At 30.7% G+C, this 19951-nt stretch overlaps 1 protein-coding gene across 1 annotated transcript in view; it reads left to right on the top strand.

Moving 5' to 3' along the window:
• Positions 1–19951, top strand: part of LOC129228554 (DNA ligase 3-like) — a 285727-nt gene that overhangs the window by 113586 nt on the left and 152190 nt on the right. The window contains exons 23-24 of the mRNA XM_054863237.1: positions 5659–5728; positions 9022–9107. Coding sequence (XP_054719212.1) covers positions 5659–5728; positions 9022–9107 — 156 coding nt within the window. The remainder of the gene's footprint in view (positions 1–5658; positions 5729–9021; positions 9108–19951) is intronic.

Here is a 19951-nt window from a genome sequence, read left to right as displayed (position 1 = left end):
TAGCAGAGCGTTTTTTGTATTATTCTTTAAAGACAAAAAAAAATAATTTCACAGGGATTTAACAAAAAAGAAAAGGGGTCGACCCCCCCCCCCCCTTGTTCTCTCACGTTCACCATTCCCTGAAGATTAGTTTACAATCTTATTTGGTTCGCGAAGAGTGAAATCGTCTGCTAAAGAGAATTTGATTAAATTCTCGTTACAATTAGAACAAAATGAAAAATCTCGCGCACCGTCCAGTACAAAATAAAATTAATTATAATATAGTTAAGTACAGCGAAATAGTGTTAATTCAAACTGAATAACAGAGTACTATTTTCGAAATACGACTGAAATGGAAGAGTTTTTTCATAATTTTGGATTCCGAAGAGTTGCATGCTATACAGAACATTATTTCTAACACAGTACTAATCTTTCTGTGATAAATTAAGATCAAAATATTTTAGTCTGCGATGGTAACTAAATATCTCCAGGTGTGATTAATAGTCGATAAATCCTGTCGAAAAAAATGTAAGTATTTTTCTGTCGTCTGATACTTTTATTATGTAGTTGAGTTATGCTATGCCTTTAACTGACTTATTTCATATTGATTGCATGATGATATCAGTAGAACTTCAATTTTATATCGATCACAATTGCACCAGTGTCTTTTTCGGAAATCTCCGTATCTGCTAGTTTTGTGTCACTTTTCCTGTCCCTTGGGTGCAACCGAATTTCTTTCTCGACTAATCCTACGATTTCTCGTTTTTTCCAATAGTTTCCCAATCTTGCTTCAAATACCCTGCACTGTAACAAGTCTTAAAAATTTAATATCGAATAAAGGTTTCGTTTGTGTTTCATTTATTTTACATACATTAATGTTGTATTGGTAATATCTTGTTGCATTTAATGCAAAAGACACTTGTTCTTGTTTAAAAAGTAAGTGAAACTCTTTCTTTCAAAATATAGTTCGTATGTTTCTCATTTTTACGAGAAATTTGTGTTGATGAAGTTTTCTCTTACCTAATACAAAAGATACTTGGTTGTTAGAGATGTGACATCGATAACAAAGCATCGATGCTCCAAAAAATCGATAATAATGATTTAGCGACCAAAAATAACATTGATATGTTGAAACTTTATTTTCACACATAGTGAACTAAAAACACTTTTATGGGAGAAGTAATAAACAGTTTCAGTCTGTAATTTATGAAATAATGATCAGGGATTTTGAATAGTCAAAGTCAGAGTAATAATAGTAATACTAAGGAATTGCTAAAAATGCTTCATTTTCAAGTAATACAGAGGAATAAGGATAGACGACTATTGCATACATGCAAAGCGTTGGAACATCAATACAAAATTAGAGGAAGGATGTTTTTAATACTTTAGGTTTGCACCTGGATGATACCGACAATAATTAAAAGTGAGATGTTTCACGAAAATACAAACCACGGGCGAAGCCAGAATTTCCGTTCTGGGGAGTGGGGAAGCGCATCCGTCCTTATAGTACATAAATTACAGTACTAGAATTGACATCTGAGTTGAAATCAAGGGTTCTTGGGACTGCGCCACTGATACAAACTAATTAAAGCATGCACGAGTAGGTTGTATTTTTCAAACTAATTAACATGAAGAAGGAACAAAAATGAGACAATGATTTGATGTTCAAATTTATTATCAACTGAATTATAAGAAATAATTGCATAAGTTATATTTCAAATGCAAAATACATTCTGAGATTGTAAAATGTTTACAGCAATTTAAAATAAGTAGGGGAACATGGGGCAAAGTAAAATGGTGAAATATTTACTCTGCTTTTAGCTCCACCTATCTGGTATTATTTTATTAACTGTATAGTACCGTATGCAGTCGATTCTAGTCAGGAAAAAAATACAGCCAAAGATTAGAGCATTTGGTGATATAGGCAATTTTAAAAAATTGATACTCGTATTGTGATATTTTGTTGTAAGTATAAAAATTATTTTTGTTACTATAATATATTAAAGTTCTTGTTATTAACATGTTAAATATGAATTGAGACTTCCTAATATTCAATACAGTATTAATTTAGTTAATATTTATCTTATTTGTATTTTAAATGAATTGTACAATTAGTCAAGTACATACGGGGCAAAGTGAAATAGTTTTCTTCATTTAACCATTCAATCATTTAATGTAAATCAATTACATTTTCATTAATTAATTCATTTACATGCCTTCATTTAGTAATTTACTTATTTATTCATTCATTCACTTATTTTCTTATTCATTCATTCTTTTGCACGCTCTTTTTTTTTCAAATATTAATTGATTTATTCATTTAACTATGCGTTTATTGTTTCATTATTTTTTCATTTATTCATTCAACCTTTTTTTTTTTTTTTTTACTGATTCTTTTGATCAAAAATATGTTTTATAATCGAATAGAAAATATTTCCTTTGAAAAATTGTTTATTTTTCACTCTGTTCCATGAAAAAAAAGGAAAAAAATTCCACTTTTTCTTAACTCAAATTTACTGCCAAGAATAAAAATACTGTTTCAATGCAAGTTTTGTTATAAAATATAATGTTCTTTCTTTATGTTCTGTCATTTTCAAAACAAATTTCCGATTTGTTCATCTGAATACCCACTGTCACCTTAACCATTTCACTTTGCCCCATATTCCCCTACTGCTGAAACTGTAGTACACGTTTAAAAACCAGATTAAAAAAATATGTGTTTAAATCAACCACTTATTGGAGAAAACTGTTATAACTGTTGTCATTCAAATATTGTTTGCATGATTCTTATTTTTGTATTTAAAAAAAAAAGTATTTGTTGTTTTGACTGAATTTTAGTTTTTCGCGCATGTAGGGCTTCATAAAAAAAGCGCAATACATTTATAAGCATAATAACCACTTATTGGAGAAAACTGTTATAACTGTTGTCATTCAAATATCGTTTGCATGATTCTTATTTTTGTATTTAAAAAAAAGTATTTGTTGTTTTGACATAATTTTTGGTTTTTCGCGCATGTAGAGCTTCATAAAAAAAAGCGCAATACATTTATAAGCATAATAAAGATACCACAAATGCCTTCACAAAATAAATTTATTTTATATTTTTAAAAATGTCTTTTAACCTTTAATTAAATGCATGCATTTAGATCATTCAAATTCTTATGTAGTTATATTTTGTAAGCATCGATAAAGGTTCATTGAAATGATACGAAGTTTTCTGAAACATCTATTTTGAATGCATAGAGTTTAGTGAAACATCCATTTTACTTAGAATTATCTAAACATTTTGCATAGTTGGAGTTTTGAATGACCTTTTCTTTATGTATACTGTTTTTAGCGGATTCGTTTTGAATACCTGGAATTTTGCGAATGATTTATTTATTTATTTATTTTGAACCTATAGCTTTTCAAATGAGGGACGCCATATCTGTATTGATTAATAATAAAAACGTTATTATTAATCAACACAGTTATTATGTAATTCACTGATTTTGTACCCTTCTTTAAGGAAAAAAAATGCTTGAATGATGAGTAGAAATTTGCAGTTGTGATATAGTAGTTGCTATTTTTTATAGTTTTATCTTTTGACTGCATGTTTGGGGTACACTTTTTCATGTTTCTGAGTGTTTGGTGAAGCTTTTAAGAATTTCTACTGTATCTTTTTCCAGATGTTTTTGTCAGCTTCTGTTAAAAAGAAAATTCCTGTTCTACGCCACTGTCAGTTGCGCTTGTTTGGCATGTGTCGATAGAAGAGATTAAGATAAACTTACATGATCGTTAGATTAAGGTCATATATTCAGGTCATATATCTTTAAAAAGTTATCCATTTCCAATTCGTAAAATATCGTTTTGAATTCATTTACGAGTGGCAATCATTTTCAGTTTTATTGAAAAATCATCGATGTTTATTTTGTGTTCAGAATGGAGACGTTTCTAAAATTTCAAAAGTATTTTTTTTTCTGAAAGAACATGCATAAAACATAGGATTTTACTATTTTTGAAACAATTTGACAAAGTTTTGTATTTTTTACCAGTTATTTTAATCGGTGCGCAGAGTCAATTTCATTTTTTGCGCTTCTGCACATGACATCACAAAAGATGAAATGCATATCACTGATGCCATTCACGTAGATCACAATATTTAATTTGCTTCTTTTTTCACATGTACTGGCAATAATATGATTGATAGCAAGCGTAGAGCGCAGTTCTTTAATTCTCTTCTTAATTATCATAATCTGGAAACGCGATAGACAGCAAGCCTACTGTCTGACCATCGATTACATGGAAAGGCTAATACCCGGTTTATAGGCGGAAATGGACGTATCTATTAGTTTATAGGGGTGTTAGTTGGTTTGTTACAGATGTGCACTTTTGCCTCTCTATTATTTAGCCTTAGTTTTGTAAAAATGAAAATTCGCTTTCAGCAACATTTTTTCAATCTAAAGTATATTCGATCTATATTCTCAAGGCAAAAATTAATTGATTTTGTTTTTCACAACTAAATTTTGAGCTTACCATTTTGCTTTTACGTTCCTGTACGAAATGAAAATATTTTCTTTCCTTTTTGTTGTTTCCATGGTAAATTTTTTTGTTTTCCTTTATTTTATTTTAGAAAATGCAATAAATGAGTAAGGCACTAGTGACATTATAAAACGCGTGCATCAAAATCCCATTGTTATTTTCCCGTCTCTCCTGCTAGATTCATTCAGATGGAATCGTCTTTACTTGGCAGATTGCCAAATTACATACATTCGCGGTCAAACAGTAATAGTTCGAAATATCCCACTAGGCTTGATCTACCCTCATCGAGTTTCCTAAAATTGCTACCATAGATGAAGAGTAAAAGTTGTAAATAAAACGTGAAAGTTTGAATTTCTACCTCTTTCGCGTAAACTAATCAGGGTTGCCCGGGGTTGAAAGGTGCCTAAAAATAGGGTTACGGAGCCGAAAAAAGTAGGCAACCTTAATTTAGCGTTTTATTTCCATCTTTCACTTTTCATTTATGATAACGATTTTCGAAAACTCAATGAGAGTAAATTGCTCATTTTTAGGCAACTTTCAACCCCCGCAACCCTGATTAGTTCATTGTGAAAGAGGTAGAGATTCTTACTTTCACGTTATATTTACAACTTTTACTCTTTATATATGGTAACAATTTTTGGAAACTCGATGAGTGTAAGCCAAGCCTAGTGGGATCTTAGACTTCATCACTTGTGACGCAATAAAGACCACGCCTTATTTGAAATTAAAAGTTTTTTCTCGCTCCATATTTTTTTTTTCTCATTCTATCAATTTCAGTGACTAAAAGTAGTACTTTTGACTGATGGAAACTGCCCCATTAAATTTATCTGGTAGTTATCGTCTGCGTTAATCATGTAACGTCACTTCTGCTCATTCAAAAAGTTAAGTTGTTCCTGACTGTAGGGTATCCTGTCGTTTGTTGAAAACAATAATGTTTGCATTCATTGTATTTATTTTGTTTTCTTTGGGGGGGCGGGGGGGGGGTTCGATCGTATTTTTATCAGGGTATTTTTTTTTTAAACAATTTTATTTTCATTAAAATACAAATGATTTTGTAACAAAACATGATTAACAAAACATGATTGCTTCATTTTGAAATTGTTTGTATATTTTTCAATGATTTCAAACTTACATACCTACTTCTTTAACAAAAGTCAGCTTTGACGGCCATCATTTGAAGGAGTATCAGAAAAGTGATGCAAATTATTCCATTATACAAGATAAAAAAGTAAGTACGGTAGATTTCATTATTAATTTGCGAGTTTGAAAAATAAAAAATGTTGACGACTATAATGATAGATTTTCAGAAATTATAACACGTACCGGATGACGACGTACCTGAATGACTGTGTGTCTATTTAAGGACAGAAAAAAACTTTCTCCCAAGTTAAAACTGGTTTGTAAGTTACATGTAGGGAGAAACATAGCTTACTACCTAACGGCATGACCTTGAGGGTCACGGATTGGGACAAAATTCTAGATGTATGTCCATTCCCACTAGGTATGAGCCCAGGCAAAGCGGTTTGACTGCATAGGCCGTAGTTCTTTTGCAACGGTGGTCCAAAGTTGCTAATTTGGGTCTAGAAATGCAATCGAGTTTCCTTCAGATTTACAATCTTTATAACTTTGTCTGCTATTGTACTGCAGAATGAGCCATTTGTATGCACTTACCTTTGAATTAATTACTTTGAATGCTAGTTTTTAATAAGTGCTTCTCAAATTTAAATTGGACACTACTTTTAATTTCAATATTTTGAATGCAGAAATAACATAGTTACAGGATATTTATCGTTTGCAAAGAAAACTAATTATTTTCGTTTAATATTAATCATCTGCTAGTGAAAAGTGTTTATTGTTTGCTAATTAAAACATTTACAGGATTTTTGTCGTCTGCCATCATGAATGTTCCACAACGATACGCAAAAAATGGAATAGGGGGAAAAACTCTAATTTATTGCACATGAAACATAAAAAAAAAAAAAAATACAAGATCATTTCAGTAACTTAAATTATTCACTTAAATAACTAGGTGTTCTCTCTTCCACTCATTTTGCTAAAAAAATGGTGCCAAACATGTAGGAAGATCGAACATAGTGTCGAAGTCTGAGATTCAAATGGAAACGCCATTGCATTTTTATGGCCCAATTAGCAACTTTGGACCTTCATTGCAGCCAAACTAGAGCCTATGCAGTCAAACCGCTTTGCCTTGGCTCATATCTAGTAGGAATGGACCTATATCTAGAACTTTGTCCCGATCCGTGACCCTCAAGATCGTGCCGTTTGGTCGTTAGAATTTTTTTATGCATCTAAATTTGAATTGATTTAAATCAGTACTACTCAACTTATAGTACTTTTTCCCTCGTATTTCGAAACTGTTTCAAAATATAACTTGCTATTTTCCCTTTTAGGCTTTATAATGTGTTGCGTCGTCGCAATAACAACAAACCAAACCCAAACATGGATAAACTTAATGTAAACCTAGTTGCAAGAATGCTTAATGCAAAAATTTACAAGGACCTTTTAGGAAAAAATTGCAGAAAATCACTTTACTGCTCTAATACTAACAATAATATGGAATGATATCACTCAAAACGACATCGCATGCTTTTGAAGTACTTCAAAGTTAAAATCCAAATCATATTTTCTCAGAAATCTTGCACCTCTTTTTTATATCACAGCTCCAAACTACCTGGAAAATGTTAGAGAACAATAACTTATCTCTGATAAGAATGGTTTCGGTTTTTGAGAATTCCATCTTTTCCTGGAAATTAAGGACTTAATCAACTGATTGAAAACTAATCTCGTCGCCAAACGCTTTTTATGTAAATGTCACTTAGATTACCTGAATTTTTTAATAGTTATTTTTCTGTCAACATAATATCCGTGAAAGAAATATCTTTCCTCGCAATGGGGTCATTTCCAAAATTTTAAAAGTATTTTTTTCTGAAAAAGCATGTTTAAAAACATAGGATCTGACCATGTTTTGAATAATTTGTTTAAGTTTAATATTTTTAAAAAATTACTTAAATCATCAACCCTTTCATTGTTTACGCTTCTGTAGTGTGACATCACAAATGTTGAAATGCCATTCAGTGTTGCCAATCCACAGAGCAAAGTATTTAATTCGCATCTTTACTCACGTGTATTGGCAACGATATGGTTGATAGCAAGCGTAGAGCGCAATATTTAATTCCCTTCTTGATTATCATAACGTAGAAATGCTGTAGAAAAATGCGCCAAATAGCATCATTTGTGACATCATAAAGACCACGTTTTGTTATCAAAATCGGACATTTTAAAAAATTTATTAAAAAATAACTGTCGGGAAAATGAAAATATTTTCTGGGTCCATGTTATTTTTTTTACTCATTCTATCAATTTCAGTGACTAAAAGTAGTACAGTCGAATCCCGCTAGAACGCGATCCGACTTGCGCGAAATGGCTATAACGCGAGTTTTTCATGAGTAATGAATTTTTTTATTGATGACGCAAATTACTCGCTTGCAACATGAATTTTTTTGGAAAGGATCGGCGGAGCACTAGAATGGGCTTCGTTGACACTATATATTGGTTTCGTGAATGAACTTTCATCCCTTTAGCATCACTGGCAGCGGAAGTTCACACTGTATTAGTCTAAACAACGCTTTGCTTTAGTTTATACAAATTACCGCTCTGATTCTTAACGGGTTTTTTCCTTCTTATGAACGTTGATAAAACAGAATGGTTCCCAAATGAGGACTTTCATCTTTCATCTAAAGTTAGCAAAAGTGGAAAGAAAAACAAAGTTTCTGACAATGCAAGAAAAGGTAAAGATTCTCGATGCTTGAATAATTATAAAGTGCCTCGAAGGTAGCACGACAATTAAGTATGAGTTACGTACAATTAAAGTTCTAGAAAAGGAAATCCGCAAAAGTTCAAAACTTAGTTTTAATAATGAAGCTCTCAGAGTAGTGTCTGAGCAAAATACAAACATTATGAAAATGGAAGTCAGGCCAGAAATAGTGGTGTTTCCACACTTTGCATAAACTTCCTAATTTTTAAAATTACGATATCTACTGTTCAATGCTATTATAATGCAGTACTGTTCTTTCTATAAGTATCCTACTGTTTAAGTACATATATCTTATTGATCATTGGTTTTGTGCTTCATAACAGAGTAAGCATGTTCAATAGTAACGCTTTTTCTAAAATGCAGTAAAAAGTCAGTTCTTTTTAAAACATACGGTAATATATAGTTAAGAAATGGTTTGAAACAATTTGAAGGGTGTTAACACATGTCTGAAGTAATCGGGTATGCTTATAAAAAATTTCAAAACCTACTTTGTTCCACAACGCGAAATTCCGACTTGCGCGAGGGGTCTTGGAACGCATCCCTCGCGTAAGTCGGGATCCGACTGTACTTTTGACTGAAGGAAACCACATTGACATTGTAATTTTATTTATTTATAGTCTGTTATAAGGTTGTAGTAGAGGGCTTTCGATGTATTTATTAATATTTCTCACATTTTTTTTTTTTTTTAGGAAATTTTGAAATCTTCAACAAAACAAGTCACCGTTGACTGGCTGTGGGCTTGCATAAAACTGCAAAGAAAATTACCAATCCATTTGTATCCTTCAAAATCAAGTCAGCATTCTCGGTAGCAAATCTTTCAAGGAAAATGAACTCCCCTTTATGACTTTTCATTTCAGATCCAACACACAGAATATCTGAAAAGTTGCACAGTATTTTTGATAAAAATTATATAATAAAGTTTTTTCTTCAGTTGAATGAGTACTGAGTTTGTTAAGAAGATTCATCACAGCTTCAACTACAAGTGTCTTTCAATGCCATGTATTTCAAAACCAATAATTGCCTCATCTTTTAATAAAATGTTTTGTACAGTGATAAGAATACAAAAGACATCTATCCTTGTATAAAAGTTGTTCGTTCTTTACAAATTTCCTAAGGGGATTTTTTTTCTTATTTCTTTAGAATACTAACTACTCTTATACGATTACAAATACAAATCGAAGCTCGTAATAAAAGCAAACATTTTGTTTTTTGGGTGCCATTTGATATTCTAATTAAAATGCACAAACTCAGTGATGCCCAACATGGGGCCAGCTTAATCGATCCATGTAGCCCTTTGCTACATTCACTCTTACGTATTAAAAATTAATATTATTGAACCTTCCAAAATAACACATGGTCTTCATTCGATATTGTGACTGATTGAATTCACGGAAGAAACGTGAGCTTCTATACGTCCGAACTTTACAGAGGAAGTTATTTATTTATTATTTTTATTTTATTTATTTTTTATTTTATTTATTTTTTATTTTATTTTTGTCCCCAAAATCTAGAAGTTCATTCTTACTCTCAGCACAAAAATGCTGAGGCCCGCAGTTGTAAAAAAAATCACATTTTTATAACTTTGTAAGATTTTTGTTATTTTTGAATCTAATCGTGCAAAATTTTGGATCTTACTTCTTCGCATTTCGATGTAATTTTTAACTCATTAAAGTTTCCTAGTAAAAAACAATGGCATAAATCTGTACCACAGGGCAAGACTTAAGTTCAAAAATTGGCTATTTTCAGGCTATTACTACATTACATGTAGAAACCTATTCCGTACTGAGTCATGAGAACATAATTCTTTAAAAAAAAATCCTTTATATCTAAATACCCGTGTTAAAAGAGTGCGAGTACCAACCTTTGTACTTACCACATAAACGTTTTTACGCTCTCCTTAACGGTAATGATTGTGTGACTTTGGCTTTGAAGTACAGAATTATTTATTCAAAGTTCAATCATTTCATCCACTTACAGACAGTTTAGGATTTAAAAATATACAACTCAACTTTGTTTAGTGAAATTGTGTTAAATTGTCTGGGACAAGTCTTATTCCTACTACACGAGAAAGCACGAAGCATATCCTGTTTCTTCAATACCTCTAAAGGTTATAAAATTTGTGATAATGTTTAAAATTGTGTGCAATTAAACTGATTTAAAGTGGAATCACTAGCAACCGAACTTTTTTCCCTCCTTGAAAAAAAAATGTATTATGTGATGTTTAAAACGTGATTAATATGAGTGTGTGCGTTAACTTGCTTCATGCTTTCTCCTGCATAAAATACAGTTCGTTGCATTTCTTTTTTTTTTTTTTTTTCTAAATACTCGTCACATAATATTGTAAAACAGAAAATTTCAACACGGACGCAAAGTGTCCGCGAAAGAACTTTTCGACATCTACTTTAGTTGATTGTAGTTTTGCAATATACACTTTTTTAGCTTTCCATAGAATGGGGTTGATTCCATCTGTCAAAAGTACTACTTTTAGTCACTGAAGCTGCTAGAATGAGCAAAAAGAAAATAACATGGAGCGAGGAAAATCTTCGATTTTAAAAACGTTTAATTTTTTTTTTCTTTTTTTTCAGTGTCCGAATTTTTAAATAAGGCCTGGGCTTTATGACGCTACAAGTGATGAACTTCGGCGCGCACTCCACTGGCGCGTTGTATGTTAACGCTTGGCTGTATACCGCGTTTCCAGCTTATGATAAGCGAATCGAATATTACGCTCTAAGCTTACTATCAACCATATCGTTGCCAACACTTGGGAGTAAAGATGCGAATTAAGTATTGCGCTGTGCGCTAATGGCGTCAGTGATCGCATTTCATCACTTGCGATGTCACGTGAAGAAGCGTAAGAAATGACATTGAATCTAAGCACCGATTAAAATATTTTTTTTTTAAATATTAAACTTTGTCAAATTAGTATTTAAAAATGATCAGCACCAAAGTTTTCAAGCATGCTCTTTCAGAAAAAATACTTTTAAAATTTCGGAAACGACTCATTTCAAACATTTTCACTACCGATTTAACAATGTCAATTACTTCAATGACCGTTTATTTTAAAACTTTTTTTTTTCCTTTGAAGCAGAAAACAGAAGCCTGATAAGAACTATTTAAAAATTAGTTTACTCATTTTGGATATTTAACTCTACTTGACTATTATAGTGACAACTTGTACGTCTTGGTCTAACATCTACCTTCTACCATATTAAAATTTTAAACAATAATTATCTGATTTTTTTTTTTTTTTTTTTTGAGACAAGGCTTTTACACTTCATGGGACATTATACATATCTTGTTGCAGAGTAAACAAATATTTTACACAGGGTCAGAAGTTTGGGGAGTCAGCTGTGAGTTTCGGTAACATGGTCGATTAACGAACAGTCGAGTTTTGGAGGATCATTTTGTATTTTAATTTAACTTTTAATGTTATTTCATGACTTTATTATCAATTGACAAAATAGTTTTTATTTTAATAAAACAGGTTTTTTTCTTTTTGTGGTGTAATTTATTTACATGTTGATTTTTGAATTTTAATGACTTTTAAAATGGCTGTGGTGTTAAGATTTCCAAAAACTTGCCACGTCCCACGTTACCGTACTACCATTGGCCGATTTTTTTGTGTTACCGAAAACCATCATAAAAATTTCATCTGTAAAATTCTATGTGAACAGTCTTATTTCACCAAATAAAAATCAAAATAGCAAGTTAAAAGTCTTAGACCTATATTAAAACACGTGAGTAAACAGGAAAAATATCAGCTTTCTCTTCTCTTTATCAGCCATAAAAATTTACTCGAAAACAAACTTTTGAAGTATATCGAAACTGATTTCAAAAAAGTCCAATAAATACACGCTGCCCTCCCCCTCCGCACACACACATCCTTCCCTCCTGTAAATATCACATTCATATATTAAAAGTGATGATTTAATTAATAAATATTTGGGAATAGGAAAAGTGTTTAACTTAAAAAAGAAAGAAAAATAAAGTAGCGATTTTTTTCACCACGAAAATAAATATTAACTTTTTAGTAAAATATAACAGTCTAAATCAAGCTTGAGGCTTGAAAAAAACCTCGAGAAGCACTCTTAAGTCAATAAAGTAGTGGGTGGCATTTCAATTTTAGAAAAATCTCTTTATATTTTTAACGTATATTTATCCTTTTTTTAAATATCAAGGAAGATTTTTTTTTTTTTTTTTGAAAATTTTCTTTCTAATCCTAACATTATTTCTAATTCTTAAAGATACTACCATTACATTATTACGAGGTAATTTTCTCAAATATATCAGAGATAGCTTGCTTAATTTTTTCTTCGCTTCAAACTTTTCATTTCTTATCTCTGCGTTTTATTTCAAACATCTTTGCAATGGGAAGTACACTGTAAAAACGATTCAGAAACATTCCTGGAAAATAATAGTCAGCTGATGTGCCCAATTTCTTCCAGTAACATATCTCGCAAAAACCAGAAACGTTTTCCGCTAAAATTCAGTAACCTTCCTGAAAAATAGAGAAATTTTCTCGCTTAAAGCCAGTCGTGTCTCTGGAACATCAGAGTAATCTTAGGTAGAGATAACATCTTGGCACCTTCCTGGTTTATCAAAACTGTTCCAAAGGCAGTATTGCAACCATGGCCAAAGCGAAGCCAGAATTGCAATTCTTGCCAAGCTATGTAGTCCTTACTTATCCGCTCCCATTGGGAGTGTAATCAGCATGAACAAGCCGTAGCTGAACTGAAGCTGATAAACTTTATAAATACTCTTAGTTAATCTTTAAACTGGGAGCTAAAAATATTTTTTGCAACAGAGAGAAGTCTGTATTCGGCCACCTTGTAGCAATTCAGGAAGCTTTTTGACAGTGATACTTGATTTTTCCAGGAAGTGGATACAAATCATTGAAATCCTGAAACGTTACATGGAAATACTCAGTAACGTATCGGAATTTTTTTAGTGTATAATAGGACCAAGGGTTGCAAAAGTAGAGCTCTTGCAGGTTAAACGGGGATACGTTGCATATACATAAATATATATTTCAAAAAAGTATTGAAAGCTAATGCATGAACCTTCTTTAAGTTAAAAATTAAATTTAAATTGAGCAAACTAAAAAAGAAGATTAGCTTTTTGAAGATCAGTTACTCCCAATAAAGAAGGGGAAATGAGACCACATTTCTTCAATCTGAAACTAAATAACTTTCAGTTTCTGAAGGATTCGATTTCTAGCAGTCAATGAAGATTCTATGTAGCTGCTGGAAAAATAATCGTAAAAGGTCCAATTTCTTTTTAAAATAAAATTATTTTTCTTTCTTTCGACCATTCAAGCTATCATTGTGCTTCAAATATTTATCTGCTCTTTTGACAAGAGAATGAAAATACATTTAAATCTGAAATATTTTTATAGTCTGTTGATGATCTATTCAAGATCTGTTGATGAAATTAATTATTGAGTGTCAAAATGAACCATGACGTTTCAAGGGTTTATTTTTAGTTTTTACTAATCTTTCTTTCTAACATTCTGTGTTATCGTGCTTCAAATATTCATCTGCTCTTTTGATAAAAGAATTAAAATACATTTAAATCTGAAATATTTTTCATAGTCTATTGATAATCTATTCATGATCTATTGATGAAATGAATTATTGTGTGTCATGATAAACCATGACGTTTCACAATTTTTTATTATTATTATTTACTAATCTTTCTTTGAAACATTCAGACTGTCATTGTGCTTCAAAGATTTATTCGCTTTTTTTTTTTTTTTTTTTTTTGTGAGAGAATGAAAATATTTTGAGACACTGAATAATCTTTATTGTGCATTAATATAAATGAAATTAGCTATTGAGTGCAAAAGGTGAACCATGGCGATTCATGGGTTTATTTTTATTGTTTACTAATCTTTTAGTGACACCTTTGTCAGAACGGCAAAAACTTTTTTAAATACTCATAACTAAAATGGGGGGAATCAGAATACTTTTCAGCTTTAAAAAAAAAGTTATTAAAGATTTTTTTTTTTTTTTCAAATTTTTTATTTATTTATTAATTTAATTATTTATTTCACCTACGATTGCCTCAAGAAAGTTTTTCACGCGATTTATTTGTTGGAAAATGACCAGAAAAGTTTAAGTGATTTTTTTTTAAATGTTGCTTTCTTCTAACCGGGCCACCACGACTTAAATGAAAAGCAGCTCTGTAGCTGCTCTCCGTCTATTTTCGCGGCGGCTCCGCTTCTATTCGTTAACAAGTAAAATGTTTATATTTAATTTAAGCGACGCTTTTAAAATGTCTTTCATTTTTCGTGCTTTGATTCTGCTTTTGCGAATAGCAAACTTAGTAGAAGCGACAAAGGGCCAAGAACTCATAAGAAAAATATAGAAGAAAGTTTCGTGATGCCATAACATAATTACTTTAATTATTATTAAAACTAAATGTTTACCTCAGAAATTTTTTTTTCTTTTTTTTTTTTTTTTTTTTTTTTTTGCATTTGTGTATTATGTTCTCTATAGGTTATGGTTTTCACAATTATTGAAATGTTAATGCTGCAAATATTAATGCTAAATTCATAAGAATATATTGTTTTTCAATGTAACATTAAAATTCTGGTTCATGACAAATTTTGATTGTTTACATTTTATGGTAATTTAATAATAATAATAATATCTTATGCGCAGATTCTATTTTGTTTAAAAAAATAATAAATACTTCATCATCTTCGTTTGTAACTTATAGTTTTAAAAAATACTATCAATACAAGGTTTAATCTTTTCAAATCATTAAAACTATACAGGGTGTTCCGTTTTAACCTGCAAGACCTTTATTTTCGCAACCGTTAGTCCTAGATGCATACTTTCAATTGCAAAAATGTTCAAAATCAAATGTAGAGTTAAGATATTGAAAGTTTGAAGCAAAGATAAAAATGTAGCAAAAAATACAAAATTTAACTTTTTATACGAGCCCTAGGTCCCCAAACTTATATTTAGAGAAATAATCTCCATTGAAAACTATTACTGACACAAAAAATTTGACATTTGTGCGACCAAAACTCAAGGAGATATTCCATTTCAAAGTTTTAAGGGACCATACAGATGATGAGATTGCAATTTATCGCCCTTTCAGAAAAATAACAGGTTGGCGAAGTAAAAAGAAAAAAATTTGAATTTTGACATCTGGAGTTCAAATTATGTTTTTCGCAATCACGTGTGTGTTTGTATGTGTATATACGCGTGTGTGTTTGTGTGTGTGTTTGTGTGTGTGTGCAGACATGAGTGTGAGTGTGTGGGTAGGTGTGTGCAGGTGTGTGTGTGCGTGTAAATGTATGTGTAGGATATGGACGCATCCTGGAGACGGTTTCCGCTAGAGGAGCAGCATCGCAGGGGCCGGTCGACGGTGGTGCTGCAGAGGGAGGCGGGGGGGGGGGGGGAATATAATCGTAGGAACATCAAAACAGTCAAATGAGAACAATAAGCAATATGATTGCTCAAAAAACAAGGTATTTATATTTTTCATTGCTATTCAAAAATGCATGCAAATGTTATGCCGTGACACGCAAAACACGCTGCAAAACCTCGAACAATTTGAAAAACCACACTCTGCGCACATTAAATTTTAAACTTTTATTAACTGCTATATTTTCCCCCAAAAGGTGTTATTGACGGTGAGTGTAAAGTGGTGTAAGTCACAAAACGCTGCGTTTCATATCTCGGTGAATATTGGTCGTACTAATGTCAAACATCTTGTGTTGGAATTGTTTTCAATGGAGATTATTTCTCTAAATATAAGTTGGAGGACTAGGGGGCCCGTGTAAAAAGTTAAATTTTGTATTTTTTTACTCATTTTTACCTTCACTTCGAACTTTCAATGACTGAACTCTGCATCTGATTTTGAACATTTTTGCAATTGGAAGTATGCATCTAGGACTAACGGTTGCGAAAATAAAGGTCTTGCAGGTTAAAACGGAACAACCTGTATAGCAAAAAAATATTAATATCTTCGAATATTCCTTCCGGGTAATCCCATTGCCGAAAGCGCAATAGGTTTCAAGTACTCGAGGGGCTCAAAATATTATTCAATCTTTAAAGAAATTAAACGGAGGAAAAGTATTGATCTAATAAACATGCGCATTACTTAATAATAAGTACAATGCTGTGATAACATTCTCGTACCTTTTCCAGTCAATTCAATTCTCCGAGAGTTCCTTCTGAGAATGATATAAATGAAATTCAATTTTACTGTTTAGTTGAGGATGGTGGAAAAAAAATTTACTCATCATTTTTTGATATTGTGGGATCTTTTAAATATCATGAAATATTCCAAATAAAAAGTTTTTAAATTACTTTTGGCTCATTGAACATTAGAGACGATAAAAACTTCATCATTTTCGCCATACATTAGAGATGATAGGGATTTTATAGCTCTACATCAGTTTAGACTAGAAAACGTTGACACACAACGAATAATATATTTTGTACTAGCTGCGTTGCCCTGCGTTGCATGGTCTACGTCGAAAATAAAAGCAGTGTCAAGTGACGTTGTTCAACAATCAGGCTTAATTATAAGAAAAAACTGGTATGTTGTGGTCATCACGATTTGCAGAAGTTGAAGGAATATTTTCATCTTTAAAAATGATATTTACAGAAAAAATGGTTAAATCTAACTGGATGAAACTTTGAAGAACATATTGTGATTTATTCTCCAACATCAGCAGAAGTTCAAATAATATTTTCATCTTTAGAAATGATATTCAATGGTAAAAAGTAATGCTTAACTGGAGAAAAGTTTGCTGAAAACATTGTGTATTCCAATAAAAGCAATTAATGCAAGTACCATTTTTCTGTGTGGACTGTTGTTTCAATGTATACTTATCTGCTTAATAACAAAATGAAAAACAGGGGCTAACATTATTTTATCCCAAATGCGAGAGATCAATTTTTCCCAAACGTAAGTTCAAAAAATGTTGTTGCATTTACTTTGGAAATTTTAGATCATATTTTAGATGTTTTAGTGCATAATTGCATGATATTTCAAGGATTATTTTAATTCATGTAACAAGGGATTTAGTTTCGACAAAGGAGTAAAACCCTCTAATACTTGAAAATAGAGAAATTGCTGGCGTGATTTTTGGTTCAATAAAAAGCATCGTTCCAAATAACTTATATTTACTAACTTATTTATGCGTATACTTTTTAAATAAAGTAAACAAATACAATTTGTGTCTGTCAGATAAAACTTTTACAACTCAAAAAGTGCATCCAGCTTTTGAAATATTGTTTTTAAATATATTATTATTATTATTATTTGCATTTTATTCATCGATTGTTATTTTTTATGCAAAATTCTTCTTTTTCTTTTCAAGTTTTTATGTTCCGTGTTTCTAAAAGTTATAATATTTCATAATTTTCAGTCTATCTCTTCACATTTTTTACTCAAATAACCACATTCGAAAAAAACATTCATAAATTGTAAGACTTTAAAAGTCATACCACAGTACATACAACAATCATAAAAAAATATAGTCTATGCAGTAACGCGTGTCAGCAATTGCATTATTAAATTTTAGTGTTTAAAAATGTAATATTAAAAAAAAAACGATTTATCTTAAAACAGACAAAACGAAAGAGAAAAAAAACGTATTGGTGAATTCATTCAAATATCTTAAATAAAATAAATTATTTAGTTAGTAATTATTTAAAGACTAATTATACATACTTACCGTATCTTTCGTGTCTCAGCACAGGAAATAAAGTCAGTTCGTCAATTAAAGCAATACTTAGCAATTTACCATATCTAAGCGTTTAAAGTTAAATAATAGTCCATAAACTATAGGTACCAAAAGAAAAACCAGTTCAAAGAATATCCAGTTCAAAACAAGCTGTAAAAAAGAAATAAAACATAATTAGAGAGAAAACATTTCTATAAGAATCGACTTTTTGAAAAAAAAAAAAAACTACTGAATGAAGCTCATTTTAGGTACTTGAAATTCTATTTTAAAAAATAACGCCCTCCTTTTGGGGGGGGGGGGGCTGTGGGGTTGAAAATTCTGAAAAATATATCTCGATTCATTTTACTGTTTTGATTCGGTCCAAATGCGAAGTCTTGTCCTTATACTCAGAATGCATTTAAATATTCCCAGCCCCGAAATATCATGACCATGAAACGTAGTTAAAAATTCATGAGGGTGCTTACCAAGTGCGAAAAGAAACAAAGAAACTTCCAGCGAGTTTTATTCAAAATTATTGCTTAAAGTATTATTGTCTTGTATTTATGAAAATACAATGAATGTTTAGCATACGTGGTACGAAAGACGCCATAGTGGATGCAGAGCTGTCTTGTTTAACGAACCAGTTAACTTGCAGCAATACTGTAAAGATTTGCAAAGTACTGCATAGTAAAAAATTCAAATATCGGTAATAATGAAAGAACTGTAAAAAAATATGGTGAAACTGATTATTTCGGATATTGCTGATGTTTTCTGAGATTGTTTTCATACATAGTTATTCGTTTTCGCTTTTTCTCGAATTTTTTTAACACCATAATCTACTTTTTTAAAACATGCTGAATTATGTGCCGTGTAATAAATACGTTATATTGTTTGTAATGTGCTATAAAGCATTTTACTTGTATGAGAAAGAGTATAGAGTAAAATCTGGTATTTATTATTCAAATTGTAATTACATTTTAGTTTCGCATGTTTTCGTGCGTTCAATTGATTGATTGATTGGGTTGAGTAATTCTACGCATAACATATTTTCGGCTCGAATTTTCTAAATTTACTCATTCACTTGTTTATTCATGAACTCTCATTCCTCATTTATTCACTCCCTTATTTTTGTAAACAAGTTTATCCTCATTTATTAAATAATTCATTTGCTTATTTATTTATTCATTTGAAGAAAAATAGTTTGATAAATAAATAAAAATTCTTTCACTAGAAAAATATCTTATGGAACTAAGCACGAATTTTCTGAATTTATGCATTCATTTGCTTATTTATAAACTTATTCATTCGTTTATTCACTCACTATTTTTTTAATTAGTTTACCCTCATTTATTAAATCAATCATTTGCTTATTTATTTATTTATTCATTTGAAGAAAATAAGTTTGATAAATAAATAGAAAATATTTCACTAGAAAAATATTTTAAAATATCTTTTTCCATATAGGACGAAGCTCGAATTTGCTAAATTTGCACATTCATTTGCTTATTTATGAACTTATTAATTCATTTATTCACTCACTTATATTTTTTAATCTGTTTACTATCATTTATTAAATGATTTATTTATTTATTTATTCATTTGAAGGAAAAAGGTTTGATGAATAAATAGAAAATATTTCACTAAAAAAATTTCTTAATAATATCTTTTCTCATATGGGACGAAGTGATAATTATCAAGCCTTATTTAAAGGTACAAATTTGCTGCCATAAATGAAAAATAACGTTTAAATGAAGTTCCACTTTTAAATACATAGTTCTCTATTCACATATTCTAATTTTCAATATAAATTTGCAATTTATTCAGTTTGGAAAATCTGAGTTACCTTAATTATTTCACTTAGCTCCATATTCCCCTAGCTGAAACGCTCTGTTCATTAAACGTTGGGAAACTACTGTAAAATACATAAAATA

This window comes from Uloborus diversus, chromosome 8, assembly GCF_026930045.1.
Source record: "Uloborus diversus isolate 005 chromosome 8, Udiv.v.3.1, whole genome shotgun sequence".
Lineage (NCBI taxonomy): Eukaryota > Metazoa > Arthropoda > Arachnida > Araneae > Uloboridae > Uloborus > Uloborus diversus.
This window is presented reverse-complemented; position numbering and strand designations above follow the sequence as displayed.